This window comes from Monodelphis domestica, chromosome 2 (genome assembly GCF_027887165.1).
Source record: "Monodelphis domestica isolate mMonDom1 chromosome 2, mMonDom1.pri, whole genome shotgun sequence".
NCBI lineage: Eukaryota > Metazoa > Chordata > Mammalia > Didelphimorphia > Didelphidae > Monodelphis > Monodelphis domestica.
Window position 1 is genome coordinate 534,192,409 of NC_077228.1, and position 27,011 is coordinate 534,219,419.

General features: G+C 37.9%; 2 protein-coding genes across 6 annotated transcripts in view; one reads left to right on the forward strand and one right to left on the reverse strand.

Moving 5' to 3' along the window:
* LOC130453528 (zinc finger protein 260-like) overlaps window positions 1-27,011 on the forward strand; it is a 498,148-nt gene that overhangs the window by 211,869 nt on the left and 259,268 nt on the right. The window lies entirely within an intron of this gene.
* The window catches only part of LOC103100314 (zinc finger protein 260-like), a 50,411-nt gene continuing 23,736 nt past the window's right edge, over window positions 337-27,011 (reverse strand). For 4 of the 5 annotated variants that reach the window (XM_056814429.1, XM_056814427.1, XM_056814428.1 and 1 more), the window contains 2 exons: window positions 24,542-24,634; window positions 337-11,599 (listed from right to left, as the gene is read on the reverse strand). In XM_056814429.1, the coding sequence (XP_056670407.1) occupies window positions 9,264-11,599; window positions 24,542-24,634 (2,429 nt within the window). In that variant the 3' untranslated portion in view covers window positions 337-9,263. Of the gene's footprint in view, window positions 17,677-24,541; window positions 24,637-27,011 lie in introns of those variants that run through there. The other variant, XM_056814430.1, reaches the window with a different exon arrangement.

Sequence of the window (27,011 nt, forward strand, 5' to 3'; positions counted from 1 at the left end):
TGGATTTCTCCATTAGTGTCAATGCAATTTCCTTGAACTATCTGCAGGGATCCATTAGAAAAAAACAATCCACAAGGAGAGGACAAACTGTGGGAGTAAAAACACTGAGGAAAGGCAACTGCCTGACTACAGGGACTGAGGGGATATGATTGGGGATGTAGACTCTAAATAAACACTCTAGTGCAAATACCAACAACATGGAAATGGGTTCAGAGCAAGGACACATGTGATACCCAGTGGAATCACCCTTTGGCTATAGGAGGGGTGGTGGGAGGGGAGTAAAAGAAAACGATTTTTGTATTCAATGAATAATGTTTGAAATTGACCAAATAAAAATGTTTTAAAAAGGTTTGCTTTATTTAATCATTTCTCTCCAGGTGATCAGACCAAAGCGAAAAAGCACACACTGAAAACAAATGCTTGGAAGCACCTGCTAACTTGGATTAACCCAAAGAATAGAATGGCTCAGGTAAGGCCAAATTTTACTTATGCAGGTGTTTTAGGGAGCTGTAGGCTGTTCTCATTCTTCTGCCTTGCTCATCTTATAGGCCTGGGGATAACAGGGCAAGAAGGTTGGAAGCCAATAAAAGCCAATCATTTTCCAAGGGTAGAATAGTAACAAATTTCAAATTGTAGCCAAAACAATTTCTCTGAATCCTTTTAACATGTGATCCTAACACCCTCCATCCTGTGGACATCCCTACCTAGGAGAGGGCAACTTCAGAAGTTTTTCTGAGACAACTGGATTCCCAAAGGCTATGATTCTGAGTACTAAATGTCTTAGAGGTTCCACTTTTGAAGTTTGTACCCCTATCTTATTACCCCTCTCTAACTAGAAGGATGGTGCACTAATCTGGAGGTACTGAGTGCATCAGTATGGTTTATAATGAATACTCTTAGGGTTCAGGGAACTATTTTAGAAAGTTCTCCAATTTCAAATTCCTGAAATGGGCCACTGGGGGGGCTCAGATGAGCCACATAGGTCTTCAGTATCTGAAGCAGAAACCCTAATATCACTGAAAATGACTTTATTCATATTATAATCAATAAAATGTATATATTCTTAAAAAAAAAAACTTCCATTCCTGACCACTACCAAGTAAAAAATCTGTTTGAAACTTGAAATATTTTTTTGTTTGTTGATTTTCCTGGTTGGAGGCTGAAAAAGTGGCAGTAGCAATGATTCCGTTATACCTCCTAAGCTCTGATAAGAAAAAAGGAGGAAAAAAAAATCAACCTAGCCTTTAAAAGCAGAAAATATGGCCTAATAATTCAAGCAATTTACGTAAGTGCTGGTTAATTCAAATAATTTAGTCATAAACCCAAATAGTCACTTTCAGTACAATTTGGACCTCCTTTTACCCCTTTAAATTTGTGGGGTGTTGTAGGGGAGTGATTTCAGGTAAATTCACCAATCCGTAGCCTTGGGGAGACATCTTAAGCTTGGAGAATTTGGGTAGGAATAGTAGAGAGTCGCACCAACCCAAGTCTTTGTTGGTGGGTGAGCCAATGGTGAAAATTTATCAGGGTACTAGCTTCCTATTTTTTAAAGGAGGAGGAGTACCTTGAGTGCGATGGAGCATTTAGAGAAGGTCCACAACTCATCATCCTATCTGGGGTAACCATAATGTAATACCAGAAATGATCTAACCTATAAAGTCACTGAGGCAGAGCTCTGAGTCAATTACTATTTATTAAATGGACCTGGCCACTATCTGAAATCACTTCATGTTCAGAGTCAAGGTTTATAATCTTTAAATCCCAGAGAGTTCAGATGGGACAGTACTAAGTACAGAATCTCCTTGGGGGTCCCACTGTCACTTTGAGGTTCACAAAGTAAAGGTCTAGTAGATCTCCACCTCTATTGTTGAGTAATAGACGTACAAATGTATGTACAGAGAAGACAGAATCCCCAAATGTTGGCCAACAGACTCCTAACAAGGGGACATTTTACATTTTGCAGGGACCTTCCAACCCATTAGAACATTTCTATCCTACAGTACTAAGACCGTCCAGGCTGGAGGTTTGGGGGTCTTCCTTGCCCACTTAGTCATCAGGCCACATCGATGGAGGTCCTCTAGTTAGGACACTCTTGTGCTCAGTGAAGTACATGGTAATGACAAGTTGAAAATCTACTATAAGAGAGGATCTATTTAACCTACTCTAATTATTCTTAATTCTGTTACATATTGGGATTAGTTGATTATCCTTAAATGACTCATTGTATAATAATGTCTTTTAATACACAAGAAATAATCAGTCCCCTTATGGAATGTCTTTAAACAGGATAATACTGATTAGCAATGTCTAGGGGTAAAATCATGGATTTAGGAAGGGCAGAGGGCCATTCAAAAAGGGTGGAGGTCCAATTTTTGCTCATTGTACCCATCTAGCAAGAAATCGATGGAGCCAGTAGAACCACATACAGTCTATATTATTCATACTCAGTGATTCCAGTAGTGTCAATAGGAAGACTGACACAAGTAGATCTCTGAGCAATTGTATCAAACAGTGGTTGTCACAGGCCTCCCTCTTCCCCAGAGAATCAGAAGACTTGACTCCCAGGGTAGGTTACCTCCACTGGCAGATGTGCCCATGAGATTGCATTCACTGTCTCTGATTTGGTTTCCTTTGTTTGTCAGTCACCAAAAGGATTCAGTCTGGAAGGAGAAAGTTGTTTATCTCCTTTTGGCATAAAGAAAAAAAATTAATCAATCAAATCTCAAAGGGAAAGGAGATGGAAAGGCCTAGAGCACAAGGTTACATGAGATCATTTGTAGTAGTCTTCCCAATAATTGATGGGGAAACGGTAGAGCCAACATTCCCCTTGCTTTTTACCAGAAAACAAGTCTTGCTGGAGAAAAGTCTTGTAAATGCTATCACTGTCAGAAGATTGAAGCTTGCATCTGTTTCTGATACCTTTAGAAAGCCCCTGCTTAGACTTGCCTCATTTCTGAGATATCATATGGAAAACCCAACCTGTGAAATTCAGGAGGGAGCTCTGGAGCCAGCCTGACGCTACGATGATGCTGTTGAGGTTTGGCATGCCTTTGTGGGCATCTTCTCCTTGAAGCATATTTAGAACCTGTGGGAAAACCAGATTGCTTTGTTGGAAACTCTCTTGTCCTGTGTAGCTTCGAGACTGGACTTGTTTATGGCTCTGAGTCCAGATTTGTTGCTTAATCAGCACCTACAACTCATGTTGACCCCAGAAGCCTTTCAGGAGCACCACAGATTGAAGTAAGGAAATTTCTGAGCTAGACCTTTTAGCAGGCTATGAGCTGTATCTGGGAAGTGCCTCAGCCATTGTTTTCTCATTCCTATGTTTCAAATTTATAGAAGTAAAACTTCTAGAGGCTCCTCAACAGGCCCCCTATTTTGGCTCTCACTTCTGCTGCAGGACTTAATCAGCCATTCTGAGACCTAAGACCTTAATAGTAGAAATGGAAATGCACATGTGGGCATGCTGGGATTTGAGGAAATTTAGTATTTGCAAGTTGTTTCCGGTGTTTGTTTTTAATCAATGCCTGGTATCTCCAGAGACTACTATTTCTTGGGGTCCCAGATGTTTAATAAATGCTTGTTGACTTAAACCATTAGAATGAAAGCTCCTCCAGGGAATAATCATTTCATCTGTTTTTTTTTTAATCCTTAGCACTTAGTCTATTGTCCCTTAGTAGGTGTTTTATAAATGAGAACTGATTGAGAAATGCTTCTTGAAGTAACATGATTTGAGTCTCCAGTTCAAGAGAATTTGAGCCATTCTTTTCCCCCCTGCATTCCAAGACCCGACAAAAGCAAATCTAATCAAGGAAGACTTTGATCTGCATTCAGACTCCATCAGTTTTCTTTGGAAGTAGCATTTTTTATCCAGGGTCCTTCAGAATTGTCTTGGATCATTGTATTACTAAGAATAGTTAATTCATCCACACTTGATCACTGAATAAAATTGCAACTACTGTGTTCAATGTTCTCCATATTCTGCTCACTTTACTTTGAATCAGATAATGAAAGGCTTTTCAGGTTTTTTTTTTCTGAAATTATCCTCATCATTTCTTATAGCAGAATAGTATTGTCATAATCATTATACCAAAACTTCATTTATTCCTCAATTAATGGGAATCCCCTCAATTTCCAATTCTTTACCATCACAAAATGAACTGCTAGAAAGTTTTGTACAAATAGGCCTTTTTTTCCCCAAAAAAGATATCTTTGGGATACAGACCTGGTCGTGATATTGCAGTTTTAGAACCTTTTGAGCAAGCTTCTAAATTGTTCTTCGGAATGTTTCAATCAGTTCACTTCCACCAACAATACATAAGCATCTCAATTTCCCCCCATTTCCCCAATTTGTCATTTTTCTTTTCTCTATTAGCCAATCACATAGGTGTAACGTAAGTACCTGAGGTATTTTAACTTTCATTTCCTTAAATATACATATATATTCTTCATATTTAGAGAAACTTGCTGTGATTTTTTTTTTAAACCCTTACCTTCCATCTTGGAGTCAATACTGTGTATTGGCTCCAAGGCAGAAGAGTGGTAAGGGCTAGGCAATGGTGGTCAAGTGACTTGCCCAGGGTCACACAGCTGGGAAGTGTCTGAGGCCAGATTTGAAACAAGGACCTCCCGTCTCTAGGGCTAGCTCTCAATCCAATGAGCTACCCAGCTGCCCCCTATGATTTTTTTGACATTAGGATTAACTGGGTATTTTCCTCCATCCTATTTTCCCCTTGCTTTTCTTTCATTCTCAAGTGTTTTGCTTCTGACTACTGCCTCTTCCAATTAACCAATTCTCTTTTCTTATCCCTTCCCTATTCTCTTAGAAGGCAAAGTGTATTTCTATACTCAATTGTGTATATTGTTTGCCCTTTGAGCAAATTTCAATAAAATTTAAGTGCTTCTCCCCAACTCCATCTAACCCTCCACTTCAAAAGCTCTTTGACTTTTTTTGTGAGATAAAGGACCCCATTCTACTTCTCCCTTCCTCCTTCCAATGCATCCTTCTCACCCCTTAATTTTTTTATGCATTCATCTCATTATAAATTCATACCCATGCCCTTCTAATGATAAGGTTCCTAGGAATTATAAATATCATCTTTTCATGTAGGAACATAAGCAGCTTAAATTTACTGATTGATCTAGGATTTCTTTTCCTTTATGCATCTCTTGATATTTATATTTTAAAATCAGATTTTCTTTTCAGCTCTGTCCCTTTGACAAAGAGTGCTTGAGGAGACCTCTATTTCACTGAACATTCATTTTTTTTCCTCATGAATGTTTGTACTCAGTTTTACTGGGTGGATGATACTTGCTTGTAATCCTAGTTCTTTTACACTCTGGAATATCATATTCCAAATTCACCAATCATTTAATATCAAAGCTGCTAAAACTTGTGGTATAATGACTGAGGCTACACAATATCTGTATTTTGTTTCAATTCAGGGGATTGTTTGCTGTATTTCCTGCTTAATATGAGAGCCCTGGAATTTAGCTTTTTTTTTTTCTTAATCTTAGCTTTTAGCTTGTACAGTCATTCAATTATCTCTCTTGCATCGATTCTAGGTCAGTTATTTTTCCAATGAGATATTTCACTTTTTTTTAAAATTTATTCTTTTGATTTAAATTTTTTTTTTCCTTAACATCTCATGGAGGCATTAGCTTCCACTTGCCCAATTCTAATTTCTAAGGATTTATTTTCTTCATTTAACTTTTGTAGCTCCACTTTCCATTTGACTAGCTCTACTTTTTTTTTTTAACTTTTAAACATTATTTTATTTGTTCATTTTCAAGCATTATTCCTTGGAAACAAATATCATTATCTTTTCCTCCCCACCTCCTCCCACAGCCAACGCATGATTCCACTGGGGATCACATGTGTCCTTGATTCAAACCCATTTCTATGTTGTTGATATTCTCATTACAGTGTTCATTTAGAGTCTCTTCCATTTGGCTAGTTCTACTTTTTAAGAAGTTCTCTTCAATATATTTTTGTATATATTATATCATTTGGCCAATTTTGATTTTAAAGAAGTTCCTTTTCTCAATGGATTTTGGTGCCCTTTTCATCACTTGGTTTATTGTTTTTTAACATCTTTTTATTCAGTATTTTGGTGCCTACTTTACCAAACTACAGACCATTTTGAAAAATTTATTTTATTTACAACTCAATTATTTTCTCAATTTCCCTCTAATTTCTCTTATTTGAGTTTTAAAATACTTTTTTGAGCTCTTCTAGGATTTTTTTGTTCCTGAAATCAATTCACATTTTTCATTGACGCTTTGTCATTTTCAGTTTGTTTTGATCTTCTTGTCACCACAGTAACTTTTTATGGTGAAATGCTTTTTCAAAGTTGTTTGCTCATTTCCGTAGCTTATTTCTTGACTTTTATGCTAAATTTTAAGTCTGCTCCTGGGGTAGATGAGGCATTGTTTGAAGCTTGGTGTTTTGTTTTTAAATGTAAGTGCTTTCAGAGGTGGTGCTGGAATGCGGTGGAGTGTTTCTATACATTTTCACTTCTTCCAAGGTGATGTGATATACAAAGAAATATGTTCACTACTCTCTTGCCCTATACTCTGGACTGTGAATAACCAGCCTTTTATTTTACATTTTGGAACTGTGATCAACATCCCAAATCCCTCATGGGTGCAAATTCTACTACTTCTAGAGCTTGTCACTAATGGAGGTTCTTACATTGGGACTGCCACCAGGCCTGAAACTAGAATCCACATATGAGCTACAAAACAGACTCCTGCACACAATGCTACAAAAAGGACCTCTGATCTTCTGTTAAGTTGTCTGACTGCCCCCTGCCCTGTCTGTGGACTAAGAGCTCCACAAGTTTTTGCTGCCAGTTCAGTTCCCTTAAGGGCCTGCTGCTGATGGGTCAGGGCACATGGCTTTGCTGCTAACAGAGTAAGGCATGGCCTTGCTATTATTCTGTTAGCCTGTGCTAGACTTTGCTCCACTTTCACCATGGTGGGAGTGACCTTTCCTGCTGACCTTCTAAAGTCTCTAGGCAGAAAAATTCTTTAACCTCATCCTTTTTGGAGTTCTTCTGTTACAGAATGTTTTGAGACATTATATTAAAGTCATATCGAGGAGAATTTGAGAAACCTGAGGTAAATCCCTGATTTCTGTCTGCTATCTTGGCTATGGTGATCCAGCATTTTTTTTTAATTTGGAGTTTCAAATTCTCTCTATTCCTACTTTCTCACCCGACTCCTTGAGATGGCAAGCATTCTGAGATAGATTATATACGTGCAGTCATCTAAAACTGATTTCCATATTGCTCATGTTGCAAAAGACAAGATGACTTGCAATGCCCCCAGATACGGTGAATTATCTTGGAGTCGTTGATGTCTGATCAAACTCTAAATGCTTCCATAGTGTTTGCTTCAGCTACATTCATGGTACTGAAACAATGGCTACTGCTCGTATCAACCGATTCCAATTGCGCAGTTAAGTGGCACAAGGGAGAAAGTAAGAAGAATTTTAAATGTTAAATTGCCATTCATCTTGCTGACTGGCTAAGGAGCTAAAAACAAACAAAAAAAAGGCATGTTCATCCCTCAGCAAGAAAGTTTGTAAACTTCTCTCATTTTCAACCTCACTCATATATGAGCATTTTTACTTTTTTGGTACACTGGATAGAAGCATACCAATCCCAGACATTCGCTAGTACTATGACCCTAGGCAAGTCATAAGTCCTCTGCTCATTCCATTTGCTTCACTTGTAAAATGAGAATAATTATTACACTTAACCCTTATGGTTCTTATGAGAACCAAATGTGAATTTTAAAAGTCTCCATCTTGGTCTAGCACCCAAAAATTGTGCACACCCACCCTACACGGGCATGCGCTAGTCAATGACAAATCAGAAATAACTAACTGCCCACCTGGGCTGTCCTAAGCCAAGCTAGAACCAACCATTGGATTTGTGAGACACAGGAAGAGAGGGAGGGAACAGCCTCTGGGATTCGCGGAACTTCCTGTGGAGAGAGCGAGAGGGGAGTTGGTGTTAGGAGCTTGGAGAGAGAGGACGCCCGCAGACAGCTTTCCTTCAGATCGGTCACGTGAGTTAAGGACTGATTCTTTCCACCTGGGCCTTTGGGCCTAAAACTCCCCCTGCCTTGGTCAGAGGTTGAGTAGCCACTTTCCCTTTTCTCTTCTCTCCTTCTCTCCCTAACCTTTTCCCTACTCCCAGTGTGATTAAACCTCCATAAACCTCATTCTGACTTGAGTGTTTCATTTTAGGAATTTCATAAGTAAATTCCTTGGCGGCCATTGTTAAATATTATATAAATCTTGTAGCCACATTTGTAACCATTACTATATTATAACCTTCTCCCAGAAGCCTTAATTTTCCCCATTACACAAAAGAGCTAATATTGATGAAATGCACTGCACACAGTAGGTGCTATTTAACTGCTAGATATTACTTTTTTCCTTATGATTTTGATTTTTACTATCTGTTCCCCAATTCTGCCCTTCTTAAACTGTAATTGTTCTCATATTTCTATTCACTTATTTCCCTGTTTAACTAAATGGATTTCCATTCATAAAACACCTTCTTTTCCCTGGATCATTTAACAGTCAGGTTCATGATCTTTTACTTCTTCTTGAACTATCACTATGTTTGTATACTAGATTCTGAGCTCTGACAACAGGGACTGTCTTTTGTTTCCCTTTGTGTCCTCAGAGGCTAGAACATAGTAGGTGCTTCATTAACGTTTACTGACTAACAGACTAGGCCAGGGCTGACACCTGGCCCAATCTCAATCTCCATTCTGCATTCTGATGTCTTTCCTAGTAGTCAATGCACGCTCTGGCTTCAGTATGTGACTCTCTTTTTCTTGATTTAAAGGACTAGACCTAACACTGAAGATCATGGAGGCTCCTTTCTAGGCCCCTGAAGTCTCCTGCCATGAGACACCAAGCAGTCTCTATTTCTCATCTTCCTAAATTGAAGTAGTAATCATACTCATGATTCCATCGGGAAAAGGAAAGGGATTCAGCTTGAATTATGCGAATCTTAGCCTTGGATTACTTCCAAGTGAGACAAAACCATTGCTCTTACTTGAGCACTCCTCCATCATTAGGCACAGCCTGGGACCATGTCTGATCAATGTGCTGAAGCCCCACGTCCAGGGCCAGTGGAGGGTCCTGCAATCTTCCTTTAGTTAGCAGGCGACCCCAGGGTCATCAGTAGAGCAAAAGTTCCCAAAGGTATGGCTGGAGTGCACACAGCTGCTGCCAAGGACTATTGTTTACTGACTTGGCAGTGGTTGAGAGAAAATACGTGTTGACTTTTGACTGAGGACTTTACTAAGCCAGTATAAGATTTCTCTCTAGTGTGGATTTTCTGATGTACAGTAAGATGAGCCTTCTGGATAAAAGCTTTTCCACACTGATTACATTCAAAAGGCTTCTCTCCAGTGTGAATGCTCTGATGTACAGTAAGACTAGACTTCTGTGAAAAAGCCTTTCCACATTGATTACATTCATAAGGTTTCTCTCCAGTGTGGATTCTCTGATGTACAGTAAGACCAGATTTGTGTGTAAAAGCCTTTCCACACTGATTACATTCAAAAGGTTTCTCTCCAGTGTGGATTCTCTGATGTATAGTAAGCTTGTTCCTCCATATAAAAGCTTTTCCACACTGATTACACTCATAAGCTTTCTCTCCAGTGTGGATTCTCTGATGTGCAGTAAGCATGGACCTTTCTGTAAAAGCCTTTCCACACTGATTACATTCATAAGGTTTCTCTCCTGTGTGGATACTCTGATGTACAGTAAGACGAGACTTCTGTGAAAAAGCCATTCCACACTGATTACATTCAAAAGGTTTCTCTCCAGTGTGGATGCTCTGATGTACAGTAAGACGAGACTTCTGTGAAAAAGCCTTTCCACACTGATTACATTCAAAAGGTTTCTCTCCAGTGTGGATTCTCTGATGTACAGTAAGACCAGATTTGTGTGTAAAAGCCTTTCCACACTGATTACATTCAAAAGGTTTCTCTCCAGTGTGCATTCTCTGATGTACAATAAGCCTGTTCCTCCATATAAAAGCTTTTCCACACTGATTACACTCATAAGCTTTCTCTCCAGTGTGGATTCTCTGATGTGCAGTAAGCATGGACCTTTCTGTAAAAGCCTTTCCACACTGATTACATTCATAAGGTTTCTCTCCAGTGTGGATGCTCTGATGTACAGTAAGACGAGACTTCTGTGAAAAAGCCTTTCCACACTGATTACATTCAAAAGCTTTCTCTCCAGTGTGGATTCTCTGATGTACAGTAAGACCAGATTTGTGTGTAAAAGCCTTTCCACAGTGATTACATTCAAAAGGTTTCTCTCCAGTGTGCATTCTCTGATGTACAATAAGCCTGTTCCTCCATATAAAAGCTTTTCCACACTGATTACACTCATAAGCTTTCTCTCCAGTGTGGATTCTTTGATGTGCAGTAAGCATGGACCTTTCTGTAAAAGCCTTTCCACAATGATTACATTCATAAGGTTTCTCTCCAGTGTGGATGCTCTGATGTACAGTAAGACGAGACTTCTGTGAAAAAGCCTTTCCACACTGATTACATTCAAAAGCTTTCTCTCCAGTGTGGATTCTCTGATGTACAGTAAGACCAGATTTGTGTGTAAAAGCCTTTCCACACTGATTACATTCAAAAGGTTTCTCTCCAGTGTGCATTCTCTGATGTACAATAAGCCTGTTCCTCCATATAAAAGCTTTTCCACACTGATTACACTCATAAGCTTTCTCTCCAGTGTGGATTCTCTGATGTGCAACCAGCCTCTTTCTACATCTGAATGCTTTTCTACACTGATTACATTCATGAGGTTTCTCTCCAGTGTGGATTCTCTGATGTACAGTAAGATGAGACTTCTGTGAAAAAGCCTTTCCACACTGATTACATTTAAAAGGTTTCTCTACATTGCAGAATCTCTGATGTTTAACCATATTATTTCTAAATCTGAATGCCTTTCCACACTGATTACATTCATAAGATTTCTCTCCAGTATGGATTCTCTGATGTACAGTAAGAGTAGACTTCTGTGTAAAAGCCTTTCCACACTGATTACATTCATAAGGTTTCTCTCCAGTGTGGATTCTCTGATGTACAGTAAGAGAAGACTTCTGTGAAAAAGCCTTTCCACATTGATTACAATCAAAAGGTTTCTGTCCAGTATGGATTCTCTGATGTAGTATGAGACCATTCCTACCTCTGAAAGCCTTTCCACATTGATTACATTCAAAAGGTTTCTCTCCAGTGTGGATTCTCTGATGTACAGTAAGATGAGACTTCTGTGAAAAAGTCTTTCCACATTGATTACATTCAAAAGGTTTCTCTCCAGTGTGGATTCTCTGATGTACAGTAAGCCTGGCTCTCAGTATAAAAGCCTTTCCACACAGATTACATTCGTAAGGTTTCCCTCCAGTGTGGATTTTCTGATGTACATCCAAGTTTTCTCTCCAAGTGGAATCACAGGCACCATCACCAATGCATCTTTGCTTCTGAGTTTCTTCCCCAGAAAGGCTTAACTCTGCAGTCATCTCTTTCATTTCAAGTCTGATCTTTCCTTCTGAAAGAAACAAACAACACACACCCATAGTCACCTCGACACATATACATCCCTTTTCCTCCACTGGAAGAATAAAAACTGACTTTCATTCTATTTCCCCAGGCAAAGAGAAAAGTCTACAAACACAAATAGGCAGAATCAATCATTCCAACATGCCATTAGCTCACAACTAAAGGATGACTTCACTGATGAAGACTTTTACTCATATTCATATTAGATCCTCACAAGTAGGAGCACAGGCAGGGGTAGCATTCTCATTGCATTCACAGCTCAGGCCATGAGCTCAGAGTGTTTGAGTGACTTGAACAAAATCCTAAAAGCTGAGACTAGAACTCAAACTCCGTAACGTTGTCTCTACATTCAGTCTTTCTTTTTCACTTTGACTGTCTGTACTCTCAGTCCTCTCTTCACAGATAATTATACTACTTGGTGCATACATACAGAAGATTTATATTATTTCATGATGTATCATCTGTAAGCATAATTTTCTTTTTTTTTCTTTAAACCCTTACCTTCCATATTGGAATCAATATGTGGAACCAATGTGTATTGGTTCCAAGGCAGAAGAGAGCAGTAAAGGCTAGACAATGGGGGTCAAATGACTTGCCTAGGGCCACACAGCTAGGAAGTGTCTGAGGTCAGATTTGAACCTAGGACAGCCTGCCTCTAGACCTGGCTCTCAATCCACTGAGCCACCCAGCTGTTCCCCATACTGTAATTTTCTAAGGGATCATTTTCAATCTCATCTTTTCTATTACAGTAACTGAGATCACAGGATGAATGCCAACACTACTTTTTTCTACTGACCTGAGCAATAAGGAATTTACTATTTTTGGAATAGTCATTACTTATTTCTTTTTAAATAATTTATCCTTAAATACCACTTATCACTAAAATAAAAATAGAATCCTTATAATAAACACCATATTAAAAAAAGAAAGACATTAGGGGGTATCTGGGTAGTTCAGTGGATAAAGAGCCAGGTCTAGAGATGGGAGATCCTGAGTTCAAATTTGGCCTCTAAACACTTCCTAGCTGTGTCAGCCCTGGGCAAGTCACTTAACCCCATTGCCTAAATATTCCCCCTCTTCTGCATTATTGCTTCCTTGGGGGTTCCCACTGTGACCCAAGAGATCTGAGTTCAAAATGTGTGAATGGCACCTCAAACAGTAAAGAATTGGCCAGGTTTGTTAGGAAGTTATTTTTCCTCTGGGATAAACATGTGCTTGTTTCAACTTTAATAAATTTCTTTCTGCAGTGATTCCAAGTATTATGGTGGAGTATATAATGCTTTTGGGGTTCATGCCGTAATTAGATTAAACCCTGATTGTTTCTGACTATGGGCACCATGTCCTTTCTGTTACTCAACTGCACATCAAATTCTTTCCAAACTTCTGAGAAGGTTGAACATTTATGTGTGTGAAGATCATTTACAGCAGTCCTAGGGTCCTGCCCAAGACCTTGCATTCCTGGAGCTACCTCTAGTAAGAGAATCTTTAAATGTATAGGCTCCATATGTAGAATGATTCATTGGGGGGAGGTGGATGTTCTAGGAGATTTAACATGACAAATGAGGAGATTTAACATGCTGGTCTCCCAAAGAATCAAAAGGGAGATTGTGAAAGGAAATATGCCCTTCCCCCTTTCCCTACATGTACCTCACATGGGACCTGGAAGCAAGGACTATGTAATGGAAATCATGGAGTAGATTAGCTGATGAGGATAGAATGGCAGCTGGAAAAAGCCAGCAATGGACTCAAGAATATCAAGAGAGAAGGGGGATGGGCAATCTTCCCCTGCACAGCACCACTGGGAGCCAAGATCAAATTAGAAAGCATGGCTGGCTCTAGAGATGTCATGTGTGAGAGTTAGTGAAGAATAAATAGGAGAATAAATTTGATAAAGTGAGGTATGAGTGAATTTTGGCCTTTTCTCTTCCATGTTTGTCACTAACCAGACCTGCCTGTGAGGGTGGCTAGGGGCCCTCTAGGAGGCCATAGAATAGCCACCTAAGTGAAGCAATAAGGAAAGTACTTTCATATTTCTCACTCTTATTTTTCCATCTTTCTTTTCCCCCTACTCTCTCTGATTAATAAAAATATTAATTTATGGCTAGTCTCATAATTTTAATTATTACATTTATGGCAACCATGGAGGAATCAGATGTTATAGAATTACTTCATACTCTGTTAACGGATGACGAAAGGAACATGATCCTTTCTATTGTGAACGGATCTCAAAATGATGATACTGTATGTTGGCACCTAGAAAACCTGAAATGGAATTGTAATTCAACCAAAGATTACATCCATCTATGTGAGACTAGAAATGCATTATTAAAGGGAACGAAAGCTTACTCTGACAGGCCAAGTGATTGGACTAAATTCGATGACCTCAGACAGGGAGAGAATAAGAGACCATCTCAGTTCTATGACAGTTGAACTAGGTTCTAGGTATCTTGGCATGGATGTCTCCAGAGGGATAGATGCCAGACTCATAAGGATTCATTTTGTAAAGAATCATTCCTGAGAGATTAACGACTATTTTAAGAACAATTGCCCAGACTGGCCCATCATGGACATAGAAAACCTAAAGACGACAGCAGCATAGGTGTTTGAGGGCTATGAAAGATGAAATAGAGAGAAAGCTGAAAAAGAGGAACTGGAGAGATTTTGAAAGGAAAAAACTGAATAAGAGGTGAAATTAAAGAAGGAAAAATATGAATTATAAAAACAAATAAAAGAAAGAGATGAAAGACAGACAGAGGTCATAAAAGAATCCATGAAGCAACCAATGCCATATTCTTTTTGTGGGAAACAAGCTCATGTAGCTATGAGTTGTAGAATGAGAAACAGAAGGTGGAGAAATAATAATAATAATATATCCTCCAATGGGTCCAGTGATTATAATGGATAAATTATAACTCAGTTCATAATACATCTCAAGGAATCTGTAATTATTGTGGAGCACCACAGAGAAATGGTCAGAATGACCAAAGTGATGGCCAGAGGTATGGCCAAAGGAACCAAGATGTATGATGATACTTGGGAGGGGAAGGGACCTCAAGGAGCCTGGAGGTGAATTTGAAGCCTGTTCAGACCTCACTGTTCTCCTCTCCACAGTGAAGAAATCTGTAATGCAATCTTAAATACAGCTCTACACCCAGAAGACAAGGTATAAATAAAGTACTATTAACCACTGCAACAGCTACCTAAATCATAGGAAAGGTCTCTTGGATACATTCTTTGCATGTAAAACGGGTACTCTCTACTGACACTGAGTGACATCCTATCACATATAGTGCATTTGCTGCTTTTTCTTTAGCTTTAATTTTGCTCTTAAGTTTACATATTAATCTAATGTTACTTTCACTTAATATGTTTTAATTAATAGCTATGTGTTCTTACATTGTCCTTATTTGTATCTTCTTCCTATGATTGGACAAGGGTCAATGCCATTATAAAACTCCATAGACAAGTTGGAAAAACTCTTTTCCATGGCAAAGCCATGGGTTCCGATGGACGCTGGGTCTGCCACTGGATCCATCAAAACTCTGTTTTGTCATGGGAAACAATTCCAGTTCAAGAAACGAGACGTGACCACAGCCTGCACCATAGGAAGGTCACATATTACTAAAATAGCATTTTGCTCCTTTTTGCTCTGTTAACTGTTACATAGATGATGATGGATGGATTCCATCAAAAAGGTTACAACCTATATCAGTAACCTCGGATGAATTTAAAGAATTGAAAATAACAGTTGATTTAAATAGGTCTTCAGAAGTGTTTTTTTAGATATCTAGAACCACCATTACCTCTGACTGATCATTTCCCTACCTTTGACTAATGTGTGACAAGAGACATTCAACACAGATTGTGGAGGGGGAGGTTTTTTTGCTTTAGGGCTCATTCAGTACAAAGAAGCTGAACCTAATCCAATCAGGTGCCCTCAGAGCCCAGAGAGGCCATGACCCCTCCCCCTTAGAAAGCAGAGTTTTCTGAAAGAACCAGCTGAATCTAATCCCATCAAAAGTCTCCAGAATGCAGGGAAGCCCAGGCTACTTACCCATCCTCATTGACTGCTGGACTTTAAGCCAATCAAAAGCCTTCAGAGGACAGGGAAGCACAAACCCCCAACAACCCTCCCCTAGAGACTACACCAAGATATCTTCTGTTAAAGATCCAAGAGGGGAGACTGATAGAAGTCCCCAAAAAACAAAGAAAAGGAGAGGAACAAGAGCACAGACAAATACGGGGAGTAAAGAAGGGGTGAATTTGAGCAAACAACAACAAAGAAGAAAAACTAAAATAGATAGCTACTACTCAGCAAATGGAAGAGAGGGGGAGAGATCAGCAAACGATAAACCATAAATCTCAGCGAATTGGATACAGGCTGTGGAAGAACTCAAAACACAACTAAGAGAGTCTGAAGACAATTGGGAAAAGAACCAGAGTAAAACAACTAGAATCAAGTGACCTCACAAGGCAGCAGGACACTATAAAACAAAACAAAAAGAATGAAAAAATTGGGGAAAATGTGAAGCATCTCATTCACAAAACAGACAATTTAGAAAATCGTTGAAGAAGAGACAATTTAAGAATAATTGGTCTACCAGAAAACCACAACAAAAGAAAAAGCCTGGACATAATACTAGAGGAAATTATCCAGGAAAACTGTCCCGAAATCCTAGAACAAGGGGGGAAAGTAGAGATTGAAAGAATCCACAGATCACCCCCTGTATTTAATCCCCAACTGACAACACCAAGAAATGTTATAGCCAAATTCAAAAACAATCAGATGAAAGAACAGATATTACAAGCTGCCAAGAAGAAGCCATTTAGATACCATGGAAACATGGTGAGGATAACACAGGATCTGTCTGCAGCCACACTGAAGGACCGAAAGGCATGGAATACGATATTCGGGAAAGCAAGAGAACTAGGTCTACAGCCAAGAATAAAATACCCATCAAAACTGACTATATTCTTACAGGGGAAAGTATGGTCATTTAACACAACAGAAGAGTTCCAAGCATTCATAAATAAAATACCAGACCTGAACAGAAAATTTGAAGTCCAACCACAGAACTCAAGAGAATCATCAAAAGGTAATTTAAAAAAAGGGGAAAAAACAACAACAACAACAACAACAAAAATTTTTAAGAGACTCAATAAGTTTAAATGATATGTATTCCTATAAGAAAAGAGGTCATTGGCAACTCTTAAAAACTGTTGCTATCACCTGAGCAACTAGAAGAACTACACTTAGAGGGAACAGTGACAAACTGTATAGGATGAAAGGACAAGACATAAATAGGTATATCAATATATGCATGCAAAAATACATATACATGTGTATGTGTATATATATACATATACACATGACTAAAGCTAAAAAAGAAAAGAGGTTATGACTAAAAGAAATGGGAAAAGAAACAAATGGGGGTAAATTTATATGTCACAAAGAAGCTCATGGCAGGAGGGGGGAGAACATCGATACACTGGAAGGGTAAAGAGGCTGGAGATAGGAAATACTCAACTCTTACGTACTTTGAAACTGACCAAAAGAGGGAAGAACAATCCAATCCATGGGGGAAGAGATTAGATTTGCGCCCTATAGGGGAATAGAAGGGAGGGAAGGGGGGGGGGGATTATAAAAAGACTACAGGGGAAAATAAGGGAGGGAATAAGAAGGGAGTGGGGTAGAAAGGGAAGTACAAGGGGGACTGATTTAAAGTAAATCACTGGCCTAAAAGGGAAGTACAAGGGGGACTGATTTAAAGTAAATAACTGGACTAAAAGGTAGAGCTGAAGAAGAAAGGTTAGAATTAGGAAAGGATATCAAAATGCCAGGGAGTCCACAAGTGACAGTCATATCTTTGAACGTGAAGGGGATGAACTCACCCATAAAACGTAGACGAATACCAGAATGGATTAGAATCCAAAACCCTACCATATGTTGTCTTCAAGAAACACACATGAGGCGGGTAGACATCCACAAGGTCAGAATTAAAGGATGGTGTAAGACCTTCTGGGCCTCAACTGACAGAAAGAAGGCAGGAGTGGCAATCATGATATCTGATAAAGCCAAAGCAAAAATAGACCTGATCAAAAGGGATAGGGAAGGTAATTATATTTTGTGAAAAGGGACTTTAGATAATGAGGAAATATAACTAATCAACATGTATGCACCAAATAATATAGCACCCAAATTTCTAATGGAGAAACTAGGAGAATTGAAGGAAGAAATACACAGTAAAACCATATTAGTGGGAGACTTGAACCAACCATTATCAAATTTAGGTAAATCAAATCAAAAAATAAATAAGAAAGAGGTAAAAGAAGTGAATGAAATCTTAGAAAAATTAGAATTAATAGACATATGGAGAAAAATAAATAGGGGTAAAAAGGAATACACCTTCTTCTCAGCACCACATGGCGCATTCACAAAGATTGCCCATACATTAGGTCACAGAAACATGGCACACAAATGCAGAAAAGCAGAAATAATGAATGTAGCCTTTTCAGACCACAAGGCAATAAAAATAATGATCAGTAATGGTTCATGGAAAACCAAATCGGAAATTAAACAATATGATACTCCAAAATCGTTTAGAGAAGATATCATAGAAACAATTAATAATTTCATCGAGGAAAATGACAATGGCGAGACATCCTTTCGAACCTTTTGGGATACAGCCAAAGCGGTAATCAGAGGTAAATTCATATCCCTGAGTGCATATATTAACAAACTAGGGAGAGCAGAGATCAATCATTTGGAAATGCAAATAAAAAAACTCAAAAGCAACCAAATTAAAACCCCCCAGCAGAAAACCAAACTAGAAATCCTAAAAATTAAGGGAGAAATTAATAAAATTGAAAGTGATAGAACTGTTGATTTAATAAATAAGACAAGAAGCTGGTACTTTGAAAAAACAAACAAAATAGAAAAAGTACTGGTCAATCTAATTTAAAAAAGGAAGGAAGAAAAGCAAATTAACAGCGTCAAAGATGAAAAGGGCGACATCACCTCCGATGAAGAGGAAATTAAGGCAATCATTAAAAACTACTTTGCCCAATTATATGGCAATAAATATACCAACCTAGGTGATATGGATGAATATATACAAAAATACAAACTGCCTAGACTAACAGAAGAAGAAATAGAATTCTTAAATAATCCCATATCAGAAAATGACATCCAACAAGCCATCAAAGAACTTCCTAAGAAAAAATCCCCAGGGCCTGATGGATTCACCTGTAAATTCTATCAAACATTCAGAGAACAGTTAATCCCAATACTATACAAACTATTTGACATAATAAGCAAAGAGGGAGTTCTACCAAACTCCTTTTATGACACAAACATGGTACTGATTCTAAAACCAGGCAGGTCAAAAACAGAGAAAGAAAATTATAGACCAATCTCCCTAATGAATATAGATGCAAAAATCTTAAATAGGATACTAGCAAAAAGACTCCAGCAAGTGATCAGAAGGGTCATCCACCATGATCAAGTAGGATTTATACCAGGGATGCAGGGCTGGTTCAATATTAGGAAAACCATCCACATAATTGACCACATCAACAAGCAAACCAACAAGAACCACATGATTATCTCAATAGACGCAGAAAAAGCCTTTGATACAATACAACACCCATTCTTATGAAAAACACTGGAAAGCATAGGAATAGAAGGGTCGTTCCTAAAAATAATAAACAGTATATATCTAAAACCATCAGCTAATATCATCTGCAATGGGGATAAACTAGATGCATTCCCAATAAGATCAGGAGTGAAACAAGGATGCCCATTATCACCTCTACTATTTGACATTGTACTAGAAACCCTAGCAGTAGCAATTAGAGAAGAAAAAGAAATTGAAGGCATCAAAATAGGCAAGGAGGAGACCAAGTTATCACTCTTTGCAGATGACATGATGGTCTACTTAAAGAATCCTAGAGATTCAACCAAAAAGCTAATTGAAATAATCAACAACTTTAGCAAAGTTGCAGGATACAAAATAAACCCACATAAATCATCAGCATTCCTATATATCTCCAACACAGCTCAGCAGCAAGAACTAGAAAGAGAAATCCCATTCAAAATCACCTTAGACAAAATAAAATACTGTGAGATTTAAAATGGTTGAGGTCTTAAACTGTAGTGATTAAAACAGTGGAAGATATAAATTGTGATAGATATAAGAGAGGGTGAGTAAATTTGACTGCAGAAATATGTTTCACTACAGTGTCTTGGGTTTAAAATCAAATATAAGGTGGTCACCGGGGAAATATTCCCAAATATTCAAATACCCAAGTCAATTGGGTTTTATAGAGATTTTAATTAACAATACAATGAGTAATCAAAGAAAGAGAAGGAGAGTAAGAAAGGAATAAGTATGAAGGGCCTCAAGCCAATATGGCCTAGACCTGAGTCTTAAAAGAGAAATCAGTCAGTTTTTTAACACTCACCACAAGGTCTGACTAAACAAGGATTCTAGTAACACCAGGCCAGCTTCCTTCCTCAAAGAGTCTTCCAGCCAGAGATTGTTTCAAAGGGCCTCTCTAAAGAGCCTCCAGAGCTCCTACCCCAGAGATACAGAGCCCCTCAGAGGAGCTCCTCAAAGAACTCTCCTTCAGGATGAGAGTCAGAAATCAAGATCCCTGAATGAGTCTTTTCAAAATGAGCTCCCTCAGAAACAGATCCAGCTCTTCTCTGAGCTCTTATTTTTAAGGGCAAAATCTCCTACGTCACCTCCCCTAAGTCCTTACATCTACCAATCATTGTAGATGTTTCTAAAGGACTGCCCATTTTGAATTCACAGCTGAGTAGTTTTAATCTCTTTAGTAAGTTATGAAAAAATGCTGCTGTGTCGACAAATTTCATTAAGAGAAAACCCCTGAGTAAGTTTTCACCTTTTAGGTCTAAGTACTCTACAAGTTGCCCACCTTTATAGGTACTTAGTATCCCATTGTATCAATTCTAAAACAGTCATGACTCAAAGAACTTCCTGTCCCTTCCATAAGCATGGATCAAAGTACTTTTCATTGTTCTCAAGGAGCTCTCTGTCCTAAAGCAGTCCTAAGTAGGGTGGAGTAGGGATATTCCCAAGGCAAGGAGCCCCCACACTCAAATAGAGTTCTCACCATCTGCTACGGAACTTTTTTAAGTAGAAGATTCCCAAATGGGGGAAACCCCTAACATTCATAACTCTGAGAAATTTTGAGGTTTACAATACCTAGGAATCTATCTCCCGAAACAAACACAGGAACTATATGAACACAACTACAAAACACTTGCCACACAACTAAAACTAGACTTGAGCAAATGGAAAAACATTAACTGCTCATGTATAGGACGAGCCAATATAATAAAAATGAACATCCTACCCAAACTTATTTATCTATTTAATGCCATACCCATTGAACTCCAAAAAAATTTCTTTACTGATTTAGAAAAAACCATAACAAAGTTCATTTGGAATAACAAAAAATCAAGGATATCCAGGGAAATAATGAAAAAAAAAAACCACAAATGGGGGGTCTTGCAGTCCCAGACCTCAAACTATATTACAAAACAGCAGTAATCAAAACAATTTGGTACTGGCTAAGAGACAGAAAGGAGGATCAGTGGAATAGACTGGGGGCAAGCAACCTCAACAAGACTGTATACGATAAACCCAAAGATCCCAGCTTTTGGGACAAAAATCCACTATTTGATAAAAACTGCTGGGAAAATTAGAAGACAGTGTTGGAGAGATTAGGAATTGATCAACACCTCACACCCTACACCAAGATAAATCCAAAATGGGTGAATGACTTGAACATAAAGAAGGAAACTATAAGAAAATTAGGCGAATACAGAACAGTATACATGTCAGACCTTTGGGAGGGGAAAGACTTTAACACCAAACAAGACATAGAAGGAATCACAAAATGTAAAATAAATAATTTTGACTACATCAAATTAAAAGGCTTTTGTACAAAAAAACCCAATGTAACTAAAATCAGAAGGGAAACAACAAATTGGGAAAAAATCTTCATAAAAACCTCTGACAAAGGTTTAATTACTCAAATTTATAAAGGGCTAAATCAATTGTACAAAAAACCAAGCCATTCTCCAATTGATAAATGGGCAAGGGACATAGATAGGCAGTTTTCAGATAAAGAAATCAAAACTATTAATAAGCACATGAAGAAGTGTTCTACATCTCATTTTATAATAAGAGAGATGCAAATCAAAACAACTCTGAGGTATCACCTCACACCTAGCAGATTGGCTAACATGATAGCAAAGGAAAGTAATGAATGCTGGAGTGATATTGGCAAAGTAGGGACATTAATTCATTGCTGGTGGAGTTGTGAACTGATCCATCCATTCGGGAGGGCAATTTGGAACTATGACCAAAGGGCGATAAAAGAATATCTACCCTTTGATCCAGCCATAGCACTGCTAGGTCTTTACCCCAAAGAGATAATGGAGAAAAAGACATGTACAAAAATATTTATAGCTGCTCTCCTTGTGGTGGCCAAAAATTGGAAAATGAGGGGATGCCCATCAATTGCGGAATGGCTGAACAAATTGTGGTATATGTTGGTGATGGAATACTATTGTGCAAAAAGGAATAAAAAAGTGGAGGTATTCCATGGAGACTGGAACAACCTCCAGGAAGTGATGCAGAGCGAGAGGAGTAGAACCAGGAGAACATTGTACACAGAGACTAATACACTGTGGTATAATCGAACATAATGGACTCCATTAGTGGCAGTGTAATGTCCCTGAACAATCTGCAGGGATCTAGGAGAAAAAAAACTATCCATAAGCAGAGGACAAACTGCGGGAGTAGAAACACCGAGGAAAAGCAACTGCCTGACTACAGCCGTTGAGGGGCCATGACAGAGGAGAGACTATAAATGAACACTTTAATGAAAATATTAACAACATGGCAATGGGTTCAAATCAAGAACACATGTGATACCCAGTGGAATCACGCGTCGGCTATGGGGGGTGAGGGGAGAGGAAAAGAAAATGATCTTTGTCTTTAATGAATAATGCATGGAAATGATCAAATAAAATATTATAAAATAAAAGATGAGTTTCTGGTTGTTTTTTAATTTACTTTTCTCTAGATTTCCAATGGGAAATTTGATTTAAAAAAAATTTTTTTTACTTGAGTATATGGAATCAGTATTTATGTTTTTGATTTTGAAAGATAAGTTTGCAATACCTATTAACCCTGATACTAATGTATACCCAAAAAAACTTAGACTATGAAAACCTGCCATTGAGTGTGAAGTATTATGTGACTTTAATATTTGTATCTAATTCCAGAAGAAGGGATCACTAAGGAGCTACTGTACAGTGCGAAGAAGCACAAGTCAAGGAGACCAACAATCCCTGTGGGATTGATAAGGATCTAGGACAAGACAGAGGACTTGTTTTGGGGATTGAGGAAGCAGCTGTATGGCAAATTCAGACACTGGACTTCCTTGGGCCAGGTTTCAACAAATATCTTACGAATCTTAAATTTACTCAATTTAATTTACTCAATTTAATTTCGACTCTACTTTAGAAGATTTGGTTAAGCTATTCCCCTATTATAACAATGGAGATCCTTGATCAGGAATGTATTGGGAACTTTTAAAATTATTCCACCCTATTCAGACAGGGAAGACAGACTTCCCTGAGGGGAAGATAAAGTTGTAAACTCCTGATTGAACAATAAAAGTCCCCAACTCATACCTTATAGTAAAGCTAGAACATTAAGCTAGGTCTATTTTAGATCTAATAAAAAACAGTGTTAAGTACTTGTAAAGGTTAAATTAGTACCTGAAAGGTCAAGCAACTTAAAAAAGTCAAGGGTAACAAATAGGTGTGAAGTACTCAGAAGATTTAGTCTAACCAGAGAAAAGAAAACCAAAGAGGGGTCTAGCATCAGATATTAACACAGAACCACCTATCTCTAAGGTCGGCCTCTTGATCCACTGAGCCACCAACTGCTTATTTTTTAACACTTTTAAAAAAGGAAAAATATTATGCACAAGTAACCTTCATATAAATTTATCATTCAATACATTACTTGTAATGAGCCAATAGAAAAATGTACCTTTAAATATATTAACAATCAATTCATTTTGTTGATTGGTTGGGGAGCTAAAAACAAAGAATGAATTTCCATCCCTCAGTAAAAGAACTTCAACAATTCACCTCCTGTTTTCTCTATCATATATGTATGAGCACGCTCAGTTTTCTACTTAAAAATGAGAATACAACTAGTGGTTCAGTGGACAGAACACCAAGCAAGGTCAGGAACACCTGAATTCTAATCCCACCTCAGAACCTGCCTAGTACTGTGACCCTGGACAAGTCAGCTTCAGCTTCTTCATCTGTAAAATGAATATCATAATATCCCCAACTTCCTCAGGTTTATATAAGGATCACATGAGATTTAGAAAATGCCTGACACAGAGTAGGCTGAGTAAAAGACAGCTATTAGTTTTTTCATTGTTAATTTTATTTTGATTATTCACTCCCTAATTCTACTCTTATTTAATCTGTTAATGTCATCATGCTTCCATTCCCTTATTTCCTAATGAACTAAAAGGATTTCCATTCCAAAACACTGTCTTTTCCCAAGATTACCTAAGAGTGTGGTTCATGATCTGCTGCTACTTCTCAAACCATTTCTATTTTTTTCCCTAGATATTGAGGTTCCTGACAGCATGGCCTGCCTCTTCCATTCTCTTTTTGGAAAGTAAATTATTGAGGGGACTTGGATCCACACCTCCCTTTTATCCTCAGGATCAGACCATAGGAAATGCTTAATCAATGCTACTGACTCATTGCCTAGACCCAGGACTGATCCCATCAAGACCATTAAACTACAAGGAGGGGTAGAAAATTCAATGCTGAAGGAGCAGCTGCTTTTCGACTACTCACCTATACAAGCTCCTGTCCCAGCTTCTCCCTCTTCATTCTGTACATCTTCTCTCTTCAACAGGAAGAACAAATCTAGTTTGGAAACTGGAATCCCTGCAACACGGAGAGAATAAAGAGCTGAGTTCAAAGAGCTATCTGAGAATTCAAAAGTTTTAAAATAAAATTTTTGTGCATTTCTTCTGTTCTCAGAACACCTCAGTTTCTCTTAATATTCCAACCCTTTCTCCCTATCAGATAGTAATTCCTTATCAAAAAAAAAAAGAAATTTTAAGGAAAAAGGGGAAGATAAAAACATTTGGTAAAATCAATCAGAATGTCAAAAATCTGCCATCATATGCAAAGTTCCAGAACTCTCAGTCTGCAGGCTACAAATAATCAATCAAGAAGAAATGGAAAATCAGGCAGGTAAGGAAACGAAGAGGGACTATGTTGTAATCCAAGGCAAGATTGGTCAAAAGTCCATGAACACAAAGGCTAGTCATCCAAAGGTCTGTCATAATCAGGACAATACACATTTCCCGACAATTAAAAAATTCCAAACAAAATAAATACAAACTCAAACAATAAATCCACATGTAGCATTAAAGGCTATCCTGCTGGTCAGCAATGCCTTCTGGTTCTGGATTTCTGTGCATTTCAAAAGCCAGTTTAAAAAGATCTTTTCTTTTCTTTTCTTTCCTTATACTTTCTCCTTAGCACTCTGAGCCCCAGGCTCCACACGCATTCCTCCTGCTTCAACCAAAATGAGAGGGAAAACCTCTCAGACCAAATGTGCCCAGTCAAGCCCTGGCTGCCCATTCTTCTTCTTCTTTTTTTTTAAATATTTAAACCTTATTTTATTTGGTCATTTCAAACATTATTCATTAGAAATAAAGATCATTTTTCTTTTCCTCTCCCGCCTCCCACCACCCTTCCCATTGGCAATCCTTGATTCCTCTGGGTGTCACATGTGTCCTCGATCCACACTCATTTCCATGTTATTGCCTTTTGCATTAGGGTGTTCGGTTATTCTGGTGCACTGAATCATTTTAATGTACTGAGTTTTAACTACTGTTAATTTCTTTTGCTTTTCCCCTATAACGATATTGAACAAATATCATTGTAATTAAGCCCATATATGAAAAAACAGCTTTAGTATTTTTGACTTTGTAAATTGTCACATAGAGGATAGATGGACTTCATCAGAACTGGTTACACTTGCTATAACAACCTTTGGAAAATTTAATGTGCTAAATATCGCAACTGATTTTAAGGGTTTTTTAAACAGGATTTTTGGAATTTTTTTTAACAATCTCTGGTCATTTTTGCCTGCCCCTAACACGAGGTGTATGGCCCATTCTAGTAGCTTTAGTGAAATACAATTATAACCCCCAATCTTCCCGCATTTCTACATATGTGAATGGAAGTTGGGGCAGTTAATCTCAAGGCATTTCTATCCCTAAAAAGCCTCCAAAAAAGGAGCACCCTTTTAGCTCACTACTTAACTTCCACCAGAATATCTAGATTTCTTGATGACGTTCTAAATCCACAATGAGTTTTACTTTGTTTAAAAATATGTTTAAATACCAAGGTTGAAAGATTTGCTACGTTTGTAAAAACTTGTAACAAATATCCATCGGTTCATAGGTTTTAAAACAAAATGCCATACAGCAACTTATGTGAAATATGATAGTGTGTTTGTTTGCTATTGTAATTAATTGCTGTATTGAGAATTTCTGGGATTTTGATAACTACATATTTGGACTACTGTTCTTTAACAATGAAAAATGTTACCTTGCTCAATTCATTTGCTTGTACTCACAGTGGATCATGGCCAGATATGAAGAGGAGATGGATCTCATTCTTGGTGGTATAGATTTATTTTTCTTTTACTTGGAGTTTTTACACATAAGACTTTGATTGTCTATATTTTCATCCAGAAAATTTTCTTTCTTATTTGGATTTTTCTGATATCTTTTTAATTTCTCTTGCCAATTGATTCAAAAACCTCATACCTCAGCCATGCATCCCTAAGTGTTCCTGTATTTTTCAATCACCCACAACACGGGGAAATGTAAAAAATATTATTATTTTAAACTGCAAACTTTAAATTCCTTTTAAGAAGAATTTTAGGTAAAGAAAGATACGAACTCTCCGAATCCAGAAACTGAACTGTTGGAGAAGACACCATGAAGATGCCTCCAGATCACAAGCTACACACACACAAAAAAATCCAAATTGAACTTTGGGTGTAGTTGATTGAACATTTATTTGTATTTATACTTTTGTGCCAAAGGGGACTTCCCCATAACTGGCCTTTTGTCAATGCGTCCAGAAATTATTGGTTTTGTTCTTTTTTTTTCTCTTATCCTTGAATTATTGTAATCCTTAAATTGATTATGTTTTCATGATCCTTTGGAAAAAAAAAATTTTGTTTTTCAAATGATCACACGAGGAATTGTAAAAATGGAGATTTGAACCCGGGACTCCA